Genomic DNA, 14,334 nt, shown 5'->3' on the forward strand with positions numbered 1-14,334 from the left:
TCACATATCTTCTGTGTACTATAGAATATATATATAAGTTGTTTAGACACTGTGTACGCTCAACATTTGTACAAGATGAATGCATGATGCCAGGCACCTTTACAATTGCATCGTGTGCAATCTATTTTACTTGCTTTAAGACAGCACATTTACAATTGAATTTCAAGGGCTGATGTTAACATCCCTGAAATTTTATAATTTAATTAGTTGTCACATTATCAAAAGGCACTGAGTTTGTGATAGACACTTGAATAAATGCAAAGTATAGAGTCATTTTGAAGACTGTTATAACTACACCCTTTCCTTAAAATCTGCAGCTTCATCAAGTAGCTTAGTTTTCACCTTTATTTCAAAAGATTATAAAATCAATATCAAAGCGCTTCTTTAAAACTCTGTTTCTTTTGATCGTTGTAACATGCCATAACAATCACATTAGATGTCTAACAAGAATATATAAGAAACCTTCTTTCCTTGTTTCTGCTCCTACTGAATTTTCATTAAATTGCTATAATTTTCCACTGAACAAGTTCTTATACATCAAATGGATTTTCAGTCATGCATAAAAAATTTAAAGGACTTGTTTATGATTTTCACATCAATTATATTTAACTGTGTATGAGCCATCTCTGACATCTGAAGAAAATACTAGTTCTTACTGGGTGATCCTTTGGCAAATTGTTCCATATTTTCTGTTTAATTTCATTAGCTGCTTTAGGATTGGTCTGTCCAAGTTTTGTTATTATTTTTTCTACATGCTTCCTGGTGACTTGTAAAAGACTCTCCATGGCTGGCCAGAGTGCATTTGGTACTGAAAGATCCAAAACAAGAACTATAGCTAATGTCCTATAAAAAAACACAAAGAAATGACAACATATTTTCTAATTTTTAAAAAGGGCATCAAGTATGTTTTATACACATGATAAACTGCTAAATTCTAAAGATGAGCAGTTAAAAATAAAGTATTACAAAAGCATTAAGTATGAAGGTAAAGAATGTTCATCTGGAGAATGACCTGAACTATCATTGCTATTTTGTATTTCACTGTTCAGACATTACGTTTATATAAAAGATAATATGTCTCTATGCCCCAAGGTAAACCACCAACGCAAAATACTGTTTCATTAGTACCAAGATCTTATTTTGCCTGAATTTTCAACCTTCACCTAATTTCATTGATGAAGGCAGCCGGACACACTGACATCTAGTCTTCGCCTGCTCTGAGGCACTTCTCTAAGTCCTAAATGACAACTGCAAAAAATTAAGCGACCTCATCCATGCTTCTATCTTTTGAGCATCAGTACAGTTGACAGATTCTTGACATTATTTGCCCAACAACGCTGAAAGAGAGAGATCTCCGATTCAGTAGGAAAAGGCATTTCTATATGTACACCTTCTTCTCCAACTGTCTGTTGATATGGCTTTTCCTTTCCCTCAGATGAGAGTAGCAAAGTGATAAAGCCACTTAGAAGAGGAAAAATTCCATGCAGCTCAGGGCTCCCTCATCCACAGGACTGTTTAAGACTCTTACTGCTAATACCTATAAGGAGGAATTCAGATATGTATGTTGTTCACTGCTCAATGGCAAGGTTCATGTGTAACAGCAAATCACAGTTTGCACTTATGGGAACAAGCTTGGAAATTTCTTGGGCTTGCATACCCCTTCCTTCATGCACACATACTGCTGGAAAATTAAGTACTTCTGAGGCAACAATAATTTGTTCTTTCATCCAAATCAGAAGCAATGGCTTGTTCTCTGCCTGTCCAGGACTCCCAACCAGTGTTCCCTCTAAGCTGAGTTAGTGTGAGCGGGCTCACAGTTTTTTAGCCTCCGGCTCACACATTTTTGCCTTAGCTCAGGAAGGGTGACTCCAGAGCAAACTAATTTATGCAGCAGCCAAATCGCTTGCTCACCACTTTAATGCCAGTAGCTCACAAAGTAGAATTTTTGCTCACAAGACTCCACAGCTTAGAGAGAGCATTGCTCCCAACTAAAATTCAATCCTGGTTTGAGGGTACGGAACAAGCCGGTTTGTGAATTAGATGAAACAACAAACTATGGTTTGCATGCAAAGCAGAAACTGTACACAAAGGGATGAGGGGGAGCCTGGGGATTCCCTCAACTCATTCTCACGCGTGATTCTTGCCAATCTCTCATCAACAGTTAACATAACTTTCAATAACTTATAGATGAAGGTATGAACCACTGAAATTATTGTTTTGAGGTAGTAGGCAACTTCATCTGGGTTGTTTGACTTCTGATGGCTGATTAAGATATATAAGTCATAATTTGAGGTGGCATTTTAGAGAGACAGAAAGTCTGAGTGAGCCCTATGAGCTCCCCTAAGAATATTAACAGAGGGGAATGGAAGCTCCAGTTTGTGTGAAGCCTTGCACTTTAGACCAAAAAGCTGATCTAAGGAGAATGCATCCAGATTAATACTCCAAGCCAAAAAAGTATTTACATCTTCCAATCCTAATAACTGATTAATGGCTTCAGTTTTCCCAGATAGGAGCTCTAAAGAATAGGGAACCCATTCATTTAGAAACGAATCACTTTTAACTTTTCTACAAGTGGGAGAATTGGGTTTGATTCCCCACTCCTCCACTTGCAGCTGCTGGATGACTTTGGGTAAGCCATAGTTCTCTCAGAGCTGTTCTCTCAAGGATAGTTCTGGAAAGAGCTCTCTCAGCCCTGCCTACCTCACAGGGTGTCTGTTGTGGGGAGGGGAAGAGAAAGGAGTTTGTAAGCCGCTCTGAGACTCCGAATGGACGGGGTATAAATCCAATCTCTTCTTCTTCTAAAAGACTTGGATATAGCAGCCATTTTAATAACTAAATGCCCCATGGGAAACAGATAAAAGAAGCTCAATTGATAATTTTATCCTTAGATTTATCCTTAGATTTATCCTTAGATAAACGAAGCACAGCTTAGTGATGAATGCTGGGCTTGATTGTCATGAAATCCTGTTTCAAATTCCTATTCAGCCATGATGTTAATGGGTGGGCCCCTCAATATTTCTCGATTTAACCTACCTCAAGGATTGATGGGAGACTAAAATACCCTTGGGTCAAGGCATTCAAAGCCGTTTACAATTCAAAATATGTAAATACACTGTAAACAGTAAAAGTTATCTCAGGCTACTGGTTCTTTTGTTATCAGTGGAAAGCATAAACTTTCTGGCCTGGATATTTCCTCTTTGCCTTCCCCTCAGGTCAAACTGGTTAGCTCCAGGGAAAGTATGGAGGGGAAGGTCCATTTGGTTTCTCTCAGAACAACGGCAGTTCCTGAGCTCTTTCTTTTAACAATTCACCAACATTTTGGTACTGACAAATTGATCTTCCTTCTTTCCGTCTCTTGGGAGACTCATGTTTTTAGTTTTCAGCCTGGAGACAGTGTGTGTACATTATACTCATTTCTATACAATGTCGGTCACAAGTATTTTGTATTGGGTTTTAATCACTGTGAGCTACTTTGGGATACATTTTTTGCCTGAAAAGCAGTGTAAAAAATAAGATATGCTTATTTCATTTTTTACCAGTAGCATCTAAATTAACAGTATACCACCATTCAGTCCCACAAATACAGTAAAAAATCTGTACATAGCATTTTTTATAAAACAGAATGCAATGACTTCTGAGAAAGATTTATGAACATTTCAAAGATAATACTGTTACGGTTTAAAGATCTTATCTGCAACAGAAACAGCAAAGACTTAATTCCTACACAAGGGAAACAGAGATTGAAAGTCCCAGGTACTTCATTCATTACCTGATGTTACTAGTAGTTATTGGGATGGGAATCAAGTCCAACAACGAAGTTCCACCACCTAGTTCCCAAAAATGAGCAATGTCCTTGGGCTGCAAAAGAATTTCTTCATATTAGTTACTTGTGTGATATTCTGATGCACCAGTGTCTTCAATATTCATATCTCTGACAACAGAGATATGCTTTTCACATATAAGATAACAATCCTCCAAAGAAGCCTAGCAATCTTACAACTTGAATACAAGTATATTGATGAGGAGTTGAGAGTAGGATTTGCAAGTGAAGCATAAACAAACAATTGTTGGCAGGTCTTTAAAATCAACAATGCAAGTTTACCAGTGTTGCAATAAAACACATGATGACCTGGGAAACAACAGGCTGGTCAGTTTGACTTCTGTTATTGGGAAGATATTAGAGCAGCTTTTAAAGGGATCGATCTGTAAGCATCTGAAGGACCACTTAGTGATCCAGGGAAATCAGCGTGGTTTTGTCCCCAACAGATCTTGTCAGACCAACCTGATTTCCTTCTTCGATCATGTGATTAGCTTACAGGATCGTGGGAACTCTGTTGATGTGATTTACCTGGATTTCAGTAAAGCTTTTGATAAGGTTCCCCATGACATTCTGATGGGAAAACTGGAAGACTATGGACTGGACTATAGGACAGTTCGGTGGATAGGGAACTGGTTAGAGGACCGCACCCAAAGAGTGGTGGTCAATGGCGTTTCATCAGATTGGAGGGAGGTGTCCAGTGGGGTGCTGCAGGGCTCGGTTTTGGGCCTGGTACTTTTCAATATTTTTATCAATGATCTGGATGAAGGGGTAGAAGGGCTACTCATTAAATTTGCTGATGATACCAAATTGGGAGGAGTAGCAAACACCCAAGAAGATAAAGTTAAAATTCAACAGCTCCTCCCCCTCCTGTGCTGTTGTCCTAATCCGAATTGGGCCCCTGCAGTGCTTAAAAAAATCATCCCCTGGCACTTGCTGTATAATAAACTGCTTTATCTGGAAGTCCTGTAGGATTGGGGAATTGCCTAGATCCACTACATCCCTTTAGAGTTATCTGAAAGAAAGCTAAAAACCTTTGCATTTAAGCAGCATGTAAACCAATGATGTTTCTTCACTTGAAAATTCATTCTTCAGGATAGAAGTGTTAGGGCTAAACTAGACAGGCTTTTTAAATGTTGTGTCTGACCCGCTCTCCCTGGTCATGCCTGGTTTGGCACTAATACATCTGTCCTGAAGAATTACTTTTCCTGCAAGTCTTTTGGAGCTTGGATTGACAAAAGCTAAATCTATAGTAACCCAACGCCTAATAGATATAGAGGTCCAGACGGAAGAAGCGCTCTTACCCTTAAGATATAGAGCCTTAAAATCCTGGACAGGTTTTGCCCCCGCTCCATATCTTTCTAACATCATATATGACAGCTATAGATGGGTTTTTTCTAGAGCACGTTTTGATGCCCTGCCCTCTAATTTGTTACAACGAAGGTTTCGGGCGCTGGCCTAGTTCCCAAAGATGTTGCCCGTGTACAAATCTTGAAATAGAGTCGGTCTCACATATATTGTTACATTGTAACTTTTATGCTATGGAGAGACAGCTGTTAATTTTTCCATTGTTGTCCAAATTCAAACCCTTGGATGTTCAGTTGAAAATTGCGGAACTGAGGATTTTAACTTTTTTGCTGGAAGACCGAATAGAGAGGATATCTTTAGCTGTGGCAAAATTTTGCTGTCTGGCCCTTAAAAAGAGGAAGCTTATACCCTAGTTAGTGATCTGATGACAAATTAGCGTTGTATTGGTGTGTTTCAATGATATATTGTATTGTTCCTGTATTCGTTTAAAGGTTTTATATATATTCGTTATATGTATTTACTAGCTACTTATGTATTTATTGTGTATTTTATTATTATTCTTGGAATCGTTCTATTGGCTGGTCGCTTGACCGTATTAATAAACTTGACTGACTGACTGACTGCTTCATGGTTCTTTTCATTTATTATTATTCTTGGAAACGTTCTATTGGCTGGTCGCTTGACCGTACTAATAAACTTGACTTGACTTGACTTTTCTGGAGAAGAAATTTTATTGGCTTACATGCAAAGGTTTTTAACTTTCTTCCACAGCTGATAACTCCAAAGGGATGTAGTAGACCCTAGCCAATTCCCGTATCCTGCAGGCCCTTCCAGATAAATCAGCTTATTCCACAGCAATGGCACAATTCGCAGGGTTCAAAATACTTACTAGGAAATGAAAAATGTCCTCAGCTAACAAGACCATTCATACTAAACTGTTGTTTGGAATGGAAAGACTGTGACTTGTTTCTATTATGATTTATTATTGCACTTTGGCCTATTGATTTATATCATACTTGTTATGTTTATTTGATTTATATTCTACTTGCTGTTATGCTTATTTGATCATTATATACTTGCTTACTTGCTTGTGTGTTATTCTTTTTTGCCAGTGGTGTTCTTTTTTGTTTGCCTGCATTGTACACTGGCTTCCCCCCCCTCTTTTTTTGGCTATTCCACAGCAATGGCACAATTCGCAGGGTTCAAAATACTTACTAGGAAATGAAAAATGTCCTCAGCTAACAAGACCATTCAGACTAAACTGTTGTTTGGAATGTGATTACACTATGAGTCTGTATAGCACGAGTGTCAAACTCATTTGTTATGAGGGCCGGATCTGACAGAAAAAGGGAGCAGTGGCGCAAGGGATTTTCCCCCTGCTTAACTATAACACTTGAACTGCCAAGCTTTGGCAGTTCTAGCCCCGTGCTGGTGTGAGCAACCAAGCCTTGTCCTATCTCATCGTCTACCCAGCGATTCGAAAGCTTCGACAAGTAGATAAATTGGGGACCACCCGTAAGGGGGTGGGCACACCACTCCCTTTGGGAAGGTGTTAGCTGCCGAGTGTGACTTCTGAGGCGCAGCAGATCGAAAGATGCTGTTTCGGCTTCCCTGCAGTGGAGCGAGTCAGCCAGGCGGTGGCAGTGTGGCAGCACGACATCAAGAAGCCCTGACGTCATCAGCCAGCCTACAAGAACACATGCCGTCGGAACACGACTGATCCAGCCCGCAAATGAAGCCCCGGCTAGCTGCAATGTGTGTGTAATTAAAAATGCTGTATGTTTGTTAGTCCAATTGTCAAAGAGTAACTGTAAATCGCTCTGAGCCCGCAGGTGTGTGGGAAAGAGCGATCAATAAATCGAAAGTATTATTAAATGTTACTTCGTCGGGGCGGGCCATGTATGCCATAAAATTTAATGCCAGCTACCAAAGATATAAACTTTACAAAGGACACAGGCAAACCCAATTAACAGTATTATTTTTTACTCAAAATACAAACAAAAGCAATTGATTCTTAGTACTTAAAGAAACTGATTTGCTGGGGAACCCATAAAAGCCCCAATAAATGTATTTAATCATATGCAGGGGTATCTTAGACTTCAATACAATACTTCCTCACTGAGCGGCAGTCAGAGGAGGCGGGAGGGGAAAAAACACCCAACCTCCTCTTTCTCTGCCTTCGCTTCTATTCCCCCCACCACTTAATCCCACCCTCTAGACATTTCTTTTCTATTTCTTGACAGCTTTGACCACACATACACCTCACTACATGCGCCTGCTCGCACCCCCAAGCAGTCTCCTGCCTTCCCTCCCTCACGCCAATTGCTCGTGGGCCAGGTAAGAGCCCTGGATGGGCTGCATCCAGCCCCTGGGCCTTATGTATGACACCCCTGCTCTAGAGCACCTACTGGACAGTGCAATACAGCTTATAACATGCAGTACAGCTTATCCTGCATGCCTGTAACAGCCATGATGACCTACAGACCTATAGTAGATTGTCAAAATACTTACTGTGTTATGTCCTTTAGCTCTTCTTCCAAAAGTATATTCCAAAGCTAAAGTTGGTTTTGGAATTTCATCCCTAATAAATCAAGATAAACCCCCTCAAAAAACAACAACAACACAACCCTGTCAAGTTCCACTGAAATTATTCTTGGATAAAGCTACTGTTGTTCTAACATCAACCTAGCTTATTCACAAGTATAGAAGAAGGACAAACAAAACATTGATACCCTACTGACATGCTACTGAAATGACAGCACTGAAAATGAGTAAAAGTTGTATCCTATGATTCTAATTCACTACGTCTTTCTTCAATAGAAGACTTCCTGCAATGGAGAATTACTTTTTCTCATGAAGAGAAGTCTTTCATTCTTGGATAAAGTTTTCCTCTGTTAAAGGAAAGTCTGATGGCGAGAAGTCAGGAGCCAGGTTAAAGGAAAGAAATCATAGAAGCCAACGCTAAAGGTGTGAACCTATGCACACTTGCAATTAACACTGCAATCCTATGCAGAGTTATTTCAGTCAAAGCACATTGATTTCAATTACCATAACTGGAGCGATTCTGCACACAATGGCAGTGTAACAGTACAATGGTAAACAGAGTTACACCCTTTTAAGTTCATTGAAGGCAGTGAACTTAGAAGGACGACTTATTTTCAAGTAAACATGATGTGCCAGAACTACAGCTTGTAAAATTCTTTGCCTGCATTACCAAAGCACAGACAACAGAAATCGAAGAAATTTCTGGAATCCTCCCCCCAGTTTCTACATGTTTATTAACAGAACATGAACATTTATCTTCATTTTTACTCAGGTCCAGCTAAGGATGCAGGACGTATACCAATACATTAGAAACATTACTAATATATAAAATATATTAAACCACACCTATACCAGCTTACTAAAATTTGGCCCAAATAATAAATTTCATAAAATACCAAAATTTTGGGAAAGAGAATGTTATAATAGTAGTTTTTCCCTAGAAATTAAAAAACAACATGGAACATTTTTGTTATGTCATTACAGTATAAACATTATATCAATTTAAGTGTTGCCTCTGTGTAGAACCTTCTCGACTGCCACAGATATTATTATGAGGCCAAAGACAGACAGGCAATTTGGGAAAACCAAAGGGTCAAAGTCAGCCTCACTGTGGATGGCAGATTTCTTTTTCCATAGCTATGTGTCATTAGGAAAAAAAGGGGCATAGAACTTGGAAAGAAAATTGTGGGCTACTGATTCTCAAGATTGAAAGAAAAAGTGTTGCTACTGACTGGTCACAGTTGATTCTCAGATGAAGCTCTTTTGAGAAACAGGAGAAAGAAAGAAGGTCAACACGCCCCATCAGAACAGAACATTAATTATATGGTTGTGCCTTTTAAAAACAGAACATTTATTATATGGCTGTGCCTTCTATCAGGCAATGTGGGAGTTAAACTGTTGGACTTTATTCTGGAACTGTGTGCCTAGGCACAAAATATTGGACTGTATATATAGTGTCTTTAAACCTACATGGCCTTTGTGTTCCACTTTTTGAGATTCTGTCTCCTTGTAATGTTTTTGTATGAAGAAAACTATGGAGAAAGATATATTTTTGAATAATTTCATGTTTTGTACAGCAGTTGGATTGGAACTGTGAAGTTCATGTAGAGCACACAGTTACAGTGCTGGTGTTCACATATCATATAGTTGGTTGTGTTTCACCACAGTTGTTTTAGAGAACATAGGATGGATCTGATGGATTAATTTTTATTAACAGAAGAGTCTTCTGCTTGGCCTCAGGAGCCTTCTCTCTTGCAGAAAGAGCCTTGGTTAGTGGACAATCCCACCCATATTTCCATTATTTGAAAGCACCTTGTTTTACCATAGCCCTAAAAAGTTGTTGATAATAGTTAGAATACTGAGTGCCCAGGAACTATAAAATACTTCTCAAAACTTAACACATACCTGTCAAGACACAGCAATATAATAGTTAATAGTAGTTTTTCCCTAGAAATTAAAAAACAACATGGAACATTTTTGTAATGTCATTACAGTATAAACATTATATCAATTTAAGTGTTGTAATGCATTCTTCTAATCAATCCCCCCCAATGTGTCTGATTATTATAAACTTACACAATTATTTGTAGTCTGATTACTGGAAAGTTAGCTGCCAACTTTCTATCAGAGGGTAGCTACACTGCTATTATTATTATTATTATAAACTAGAAGAGATGACAAATATAGTTATAGAAACAGAATACTTAGAAATAAAGACATCACAGTAGCAATCAGTATATCCGACTGTATTCATTTGGGAAATCACTGGTAATTGTAAATAACAGGTTAATCTAATGATTTACTCCTAGTGGAGTTGCTGTAAACTAATGAAATGGAAATCAAAGAATTCATGAAATATACATAAACATAATACAAATTGGGTGTATTGCTGCTGTAATAATACAGGTGCTAGGTGAGACAGCTTACTATGAAAAATGGTCCTTAACATTAATTGCTACAGGTTTTTTTCAAAGGAAAAAAAAAATCAATTTCCCTAAGGCTCAACATAGCTTATTTTTTAATTGATTGGCAGTTAATTTGATAATGCTGGTTACCAACATTTCTAACATCTTTATATTAGGTACACTGAGAGAGCAATCTTCAGCTGGTCTACTTGGAAGTAAGTCCCATTTTATTCCATTCTTAGTATTCTTAGGATTGTAGATTTCTTTAAGTAATTACAGTGGTGCTACCATGTTAGTCTGTTGCAGCAAAACCAGAATGGAGTCAAGGAACATCTTAAAGTCTAATACATTTATTAAAGCATGGGCTAGCGCTCTCTTCATCATATGTATCAAATAAAGTCTCAGTCATTATTATATACATAGTGGAACTGGTGGAGAGGAATTCTGAACAAAGGTCAAAAGACTATCAAATACATGAGGAATTCAGAGGTGTTTACTTAAACAGATGTGTTCAGAACAGCAACGGCAATCAGAATATTGTCAAGCTGACATCTAGCAATACAGAAGTATCATTGAATATATGAATATAGGTCAGTTTTAATCACCTAGCCATTTAAACAGCAGGAGTCTATTTTCACTCAGGGAGGTTCCAAAATATGAAATTATACACCAAATAATTACTGAAAATGGAACATACTTCATTTAAGAACTGGCTGTTTTAGCCGCTATTAAGCAGTGGAGTGCCTAAATTTGCGGATGATACGAAGTTGTTCAGGGTGGTGAAAACCAGTGAGAAGGAAGGGTATTGAAAACAGATCTGCCAATATCATAATCCCCTTATATAAATCAATGGTGTGACCTCATTTGGAATATTGTGTGCAGTTCTGGTCACCACACCTTAAAAAGGATATTATAGCTTTGGAAAAAGTACAGAAAAGGGCAACTCGAATGATAAAGGGGTTGGGACACTTTCCCTATGAGGAAAGGTTAAAGCGCTTAGGGCTCTTTAGCTTGGAGAAACAACGACTGAGGGGTGACATGATCGAGGTTTATAAGATTATGCATGGGATAGAGCAGGTAGAGAAAGAGGTAATTTTTTCCCTTTCTCACTATATAAGAACTTGTGGGCACTCAATGAAATTGCTGAGTGGTCGGGTTAGAACGGATAAAAGGAAGTACTTCTTCACCCAAAGAGTGATTAACACATGGAATTCACTGCCACAGGAAGTGGTAGCGGCTACAAGCATGGGCAGCTTCAAAAGGGAACTAGATAAGCATATGGAGCACAGGTCCATCAGTGGCTATTAGCCACAAGGTATAGATAGGGGCTCTGGGGCAAGTGATGCTCTGTCTTCTTGGTGCTTGGGGTGTGTGTGTCAACAGTGGGAGGGCTTCTAATGTCCTGGCCCCACTGGTGGACCTCCTGATGGCACCTGGTATTTCCGGCCACTGTGTGACACAGAGTGTTGGACTGGATGGGCCTTTGGCCTGATCCAACATTGGCATCTCTTATGTTCTTATTTTGCATATATACAGATTTCTGAACCCATGCAGTGCAGGAAAGATTTTGTCTCACTAGAATGGATAATTTCAACTATTAACTATTTTTAAACAATTTCATTTAATTTAAATGTATGGTAATTTGGTAAAATCAGTTACCCCATTTTTATTTCCAATAAAGAATATGGATCTTTCCCAACATTCCAGTCCATCTCTGTCACCTTCCTGGTTTTCTCTTTGCTCAACTTCAGCTTTAGCAATATCCCACAAGGTGTCACTGGGAAAGAAAACAAAACAAAAATGCTTTCATACAAAATAAGCTTCTAAGACCCCCCTACTTCATATAGTCTCTTCTTCCTTTCTCACTGAAAATGTGCTTTGTGAAAAATTAAGTTTATTTATTTATTAAATTAGATTTACTCGGCCACCCTTCCCTTGAAGTAGGGTTCAGGGCAACTTACAACAAAATAATGTACAAATCTCAGTTTAAAACTAAATTAAAACAGCCCAATAAGTACCAATAAATAAGAACAATATATGTACAATATATGAGATGGTGGAAAGAGTTCCAACTCCCCAGCCTCCCTAGGAGGAGGGGTTACGAGGGATGGGGACATGTAAAAGTGCCAAAGGATGCCCTATCGCTGTCCTCAACTGAAGGCCCAGTGGAACGTTTCTGCCTTGCAAGCCCTATGGAAAGGTAACAACTCCTGCAGGGCATGGGAATCTTCTAGCAGAGCATTCCACCAGCCAGGGGCCAGGGCTGAGAAAGTTATGGTAGGCATGTCACAGGAATATTTGACTGTGAGCAAAATATCTGCAGGATAACTTCGCTAATAATTTATTTTTGTCAGCTATACATAAATATATTTGGTTGGAGGCTTTCCTCCTGCAAATATGTTTGTTAAGTAAAATGACAATATTCACCAAGGAGACTTCATCAAAGTGAAATGCACAATGAATAAATCTATCCATATAATCCATCATAGGAAAATGCAGAAGCCAAAGAAGTCCATCATAGGAAAATGAAGACAAAGAATAAATATACAAAATAAATATCCAAAAAGTCCAACAGTTTTCCTATGAAAACACCAAGTCACAGCCGATTTATGGCCAACCCCACAGGGTTTTCAAGGCAAGAGACATTCAAAGGTAGCCCAATGCCTGTCTCAGGATAGCAACCCTCATATTCCCTGGTGGTCTCCCATCCAAATACTAACCAGGGCCAACCCTGCTTAATTTCCGAGATCTCATGAGATCAGGCTAGCCTGGGCTATCCAGGCCAGGGCTTTTTCCCTTTAACAGAGCTACATTTGTACAAATGCACGTGTCTCTAACTAACCCTCCTTAATGAATTAAATGCAGTCCACTGAAAAGCAAAAGGCACAACAAGGTTTGAGATAGGCTTATGATACAGTCACTTCAACTTTTACTGAAATTAAACAATGTATTTATGATGAATTTCCAAGGTGAAAATGCACTATTTAAAAATGTCCTCAATAAAGATGAGAAAAGGCAAAAAAGCATCCTTCGGCTTGGAAAAATAGTGAGAAAGCGTGTGTGTTGGTATGAAGCAACATGCAAACTGCAATAATTCAGTTCATGTACTGCTAACTGCAGTTTGAGGCCCAAATTCCATATGACATGGTAACTCCGTGAAGTCCAGATGTGTTAGGTTACCCTAAAAAGCAGCCACAAAACAAGCATGGAGCAGACCACGATAGTGGAAAGACTATGTGTATTAACCTTGTGCTGGTGCCTTGAACATGAATGATCACTTGGGCAGTATGATAAAATGCCAGAGTGATTAAAAGATAGGCACAATAAGGGTTCCCATCTTTCCCACTTACCAGGGCTTAAAGCAACTGTAGGAACAGGGGGTATATGAAATTTTGACCTGAATCACAAAAACTAGAAGATTGGGGGGAGGGGGATAATCAGACCTCATTCCAAATCTTAGTTTTTGCTGTGACTAATTATGTAGCCTAAAGCAAGTTTCTCTTTAGTTTTATATCAATAAAGTTTTATATCAATAAAGTAGAAATAGTAACCACAGGAAACACAATACAGGTGGCAAACGCTTTGCAAACAAAAAGGGGTATGGAAATGATTAATTAGCAATTCTGAACACGGCCAAATCTATGCATATGTAAACACAGACACTGGAGCCATGAACCCAGATCTTCCTACAAACCTTAGAAAAACCCCAGGTTTGCAGAAAAATCTGAACTCTTTAAAAACAACAACTGGGGGGGGGGGTTAATATCCCCCCAAATAACAGAATCAGCCTTCTGTAGCTATTGCTCAGCAACCAAACTGTATTACCAGTTGAACACTATGGTCTCTGTCAGTAAAAGGCAGGGCCCTTTCCAGCGCTATTCTGACCTCTGAGGGAGGAGTCATCGGGGCCAGGCCTGGGCGACTTAATATCATGCAAACTCCATGATTCAGCCAGACTCAGTTGCTTGCTACTATTCAAAAGCAGCCACACCACAAAAGTTAGTGTGCTGCAGGTTCAAATCCTTGTTCTGCCAAGATGCTCAGAGTGACTTTGGGCCAGTCACAAATTCTCAGGACAAGTTACCTCACAAGGTAGTTGTGAGGAAGAGAATGATATAAGCTTCTCTGTGTCCCTATTGTGGAGAAAGGTGGGGTATAAGTGAAGTAAATAAATAATAAATATAGCTGAGGGGCAGTTAAAAGGCAGGATGTTTGGTGCATCGTAAAGACAGGAGACAGGCAAAGGTGGGGATATGGGAG

At 39.0% G+C, this 14,334-nt stretch overlaps 1 protein-coding gene across 1 annotated transcript in view; it reads right to left on the reverse strand.

Moving 5' to 3' along the window:
• Positions 1-14,334, reverse strand: part of DYNC2LI1 (dynein, cytoplasmic 2, light intermediate chain 1) — a 43,059-nt gene that overhangs the window by 27,152 nt on the left and 1,573 nt on the right. Inside the window, 6 exon segments of the mRNA XM_015410162.1 lie at positions 657-843; positions 3,770-3,858; positions 7,637-7,706; positions 9,575-9,600; positions 9,602-9,616; positions 11,734-11,851. Coding sequence (XP_015265648.1) covers positions 657-843; positions 3,770-3,858; positions 7,637-7,706; positions 9,575-9,600; positions 9,602-9,616; positions 11,734-11,851 — 505 coding nt within the window.

This window comes from Gekko japonicus, unplaced genomic scaffold (assembly GCF_001447785.1).
Source record: "Gekko japonicus isolate JY-2015 unplaced genomic scaffold, Gekko_japonicus_V1.1 scaffold681, whole genome shotgun sequence".
NCBI classification, from domain to species: domain Eukaryota; kingdom Metazoa; phylum Chordata; class Lepidosauria; order Squamata; family Gekkonidae; genus Gekko; species Gekko japonicus.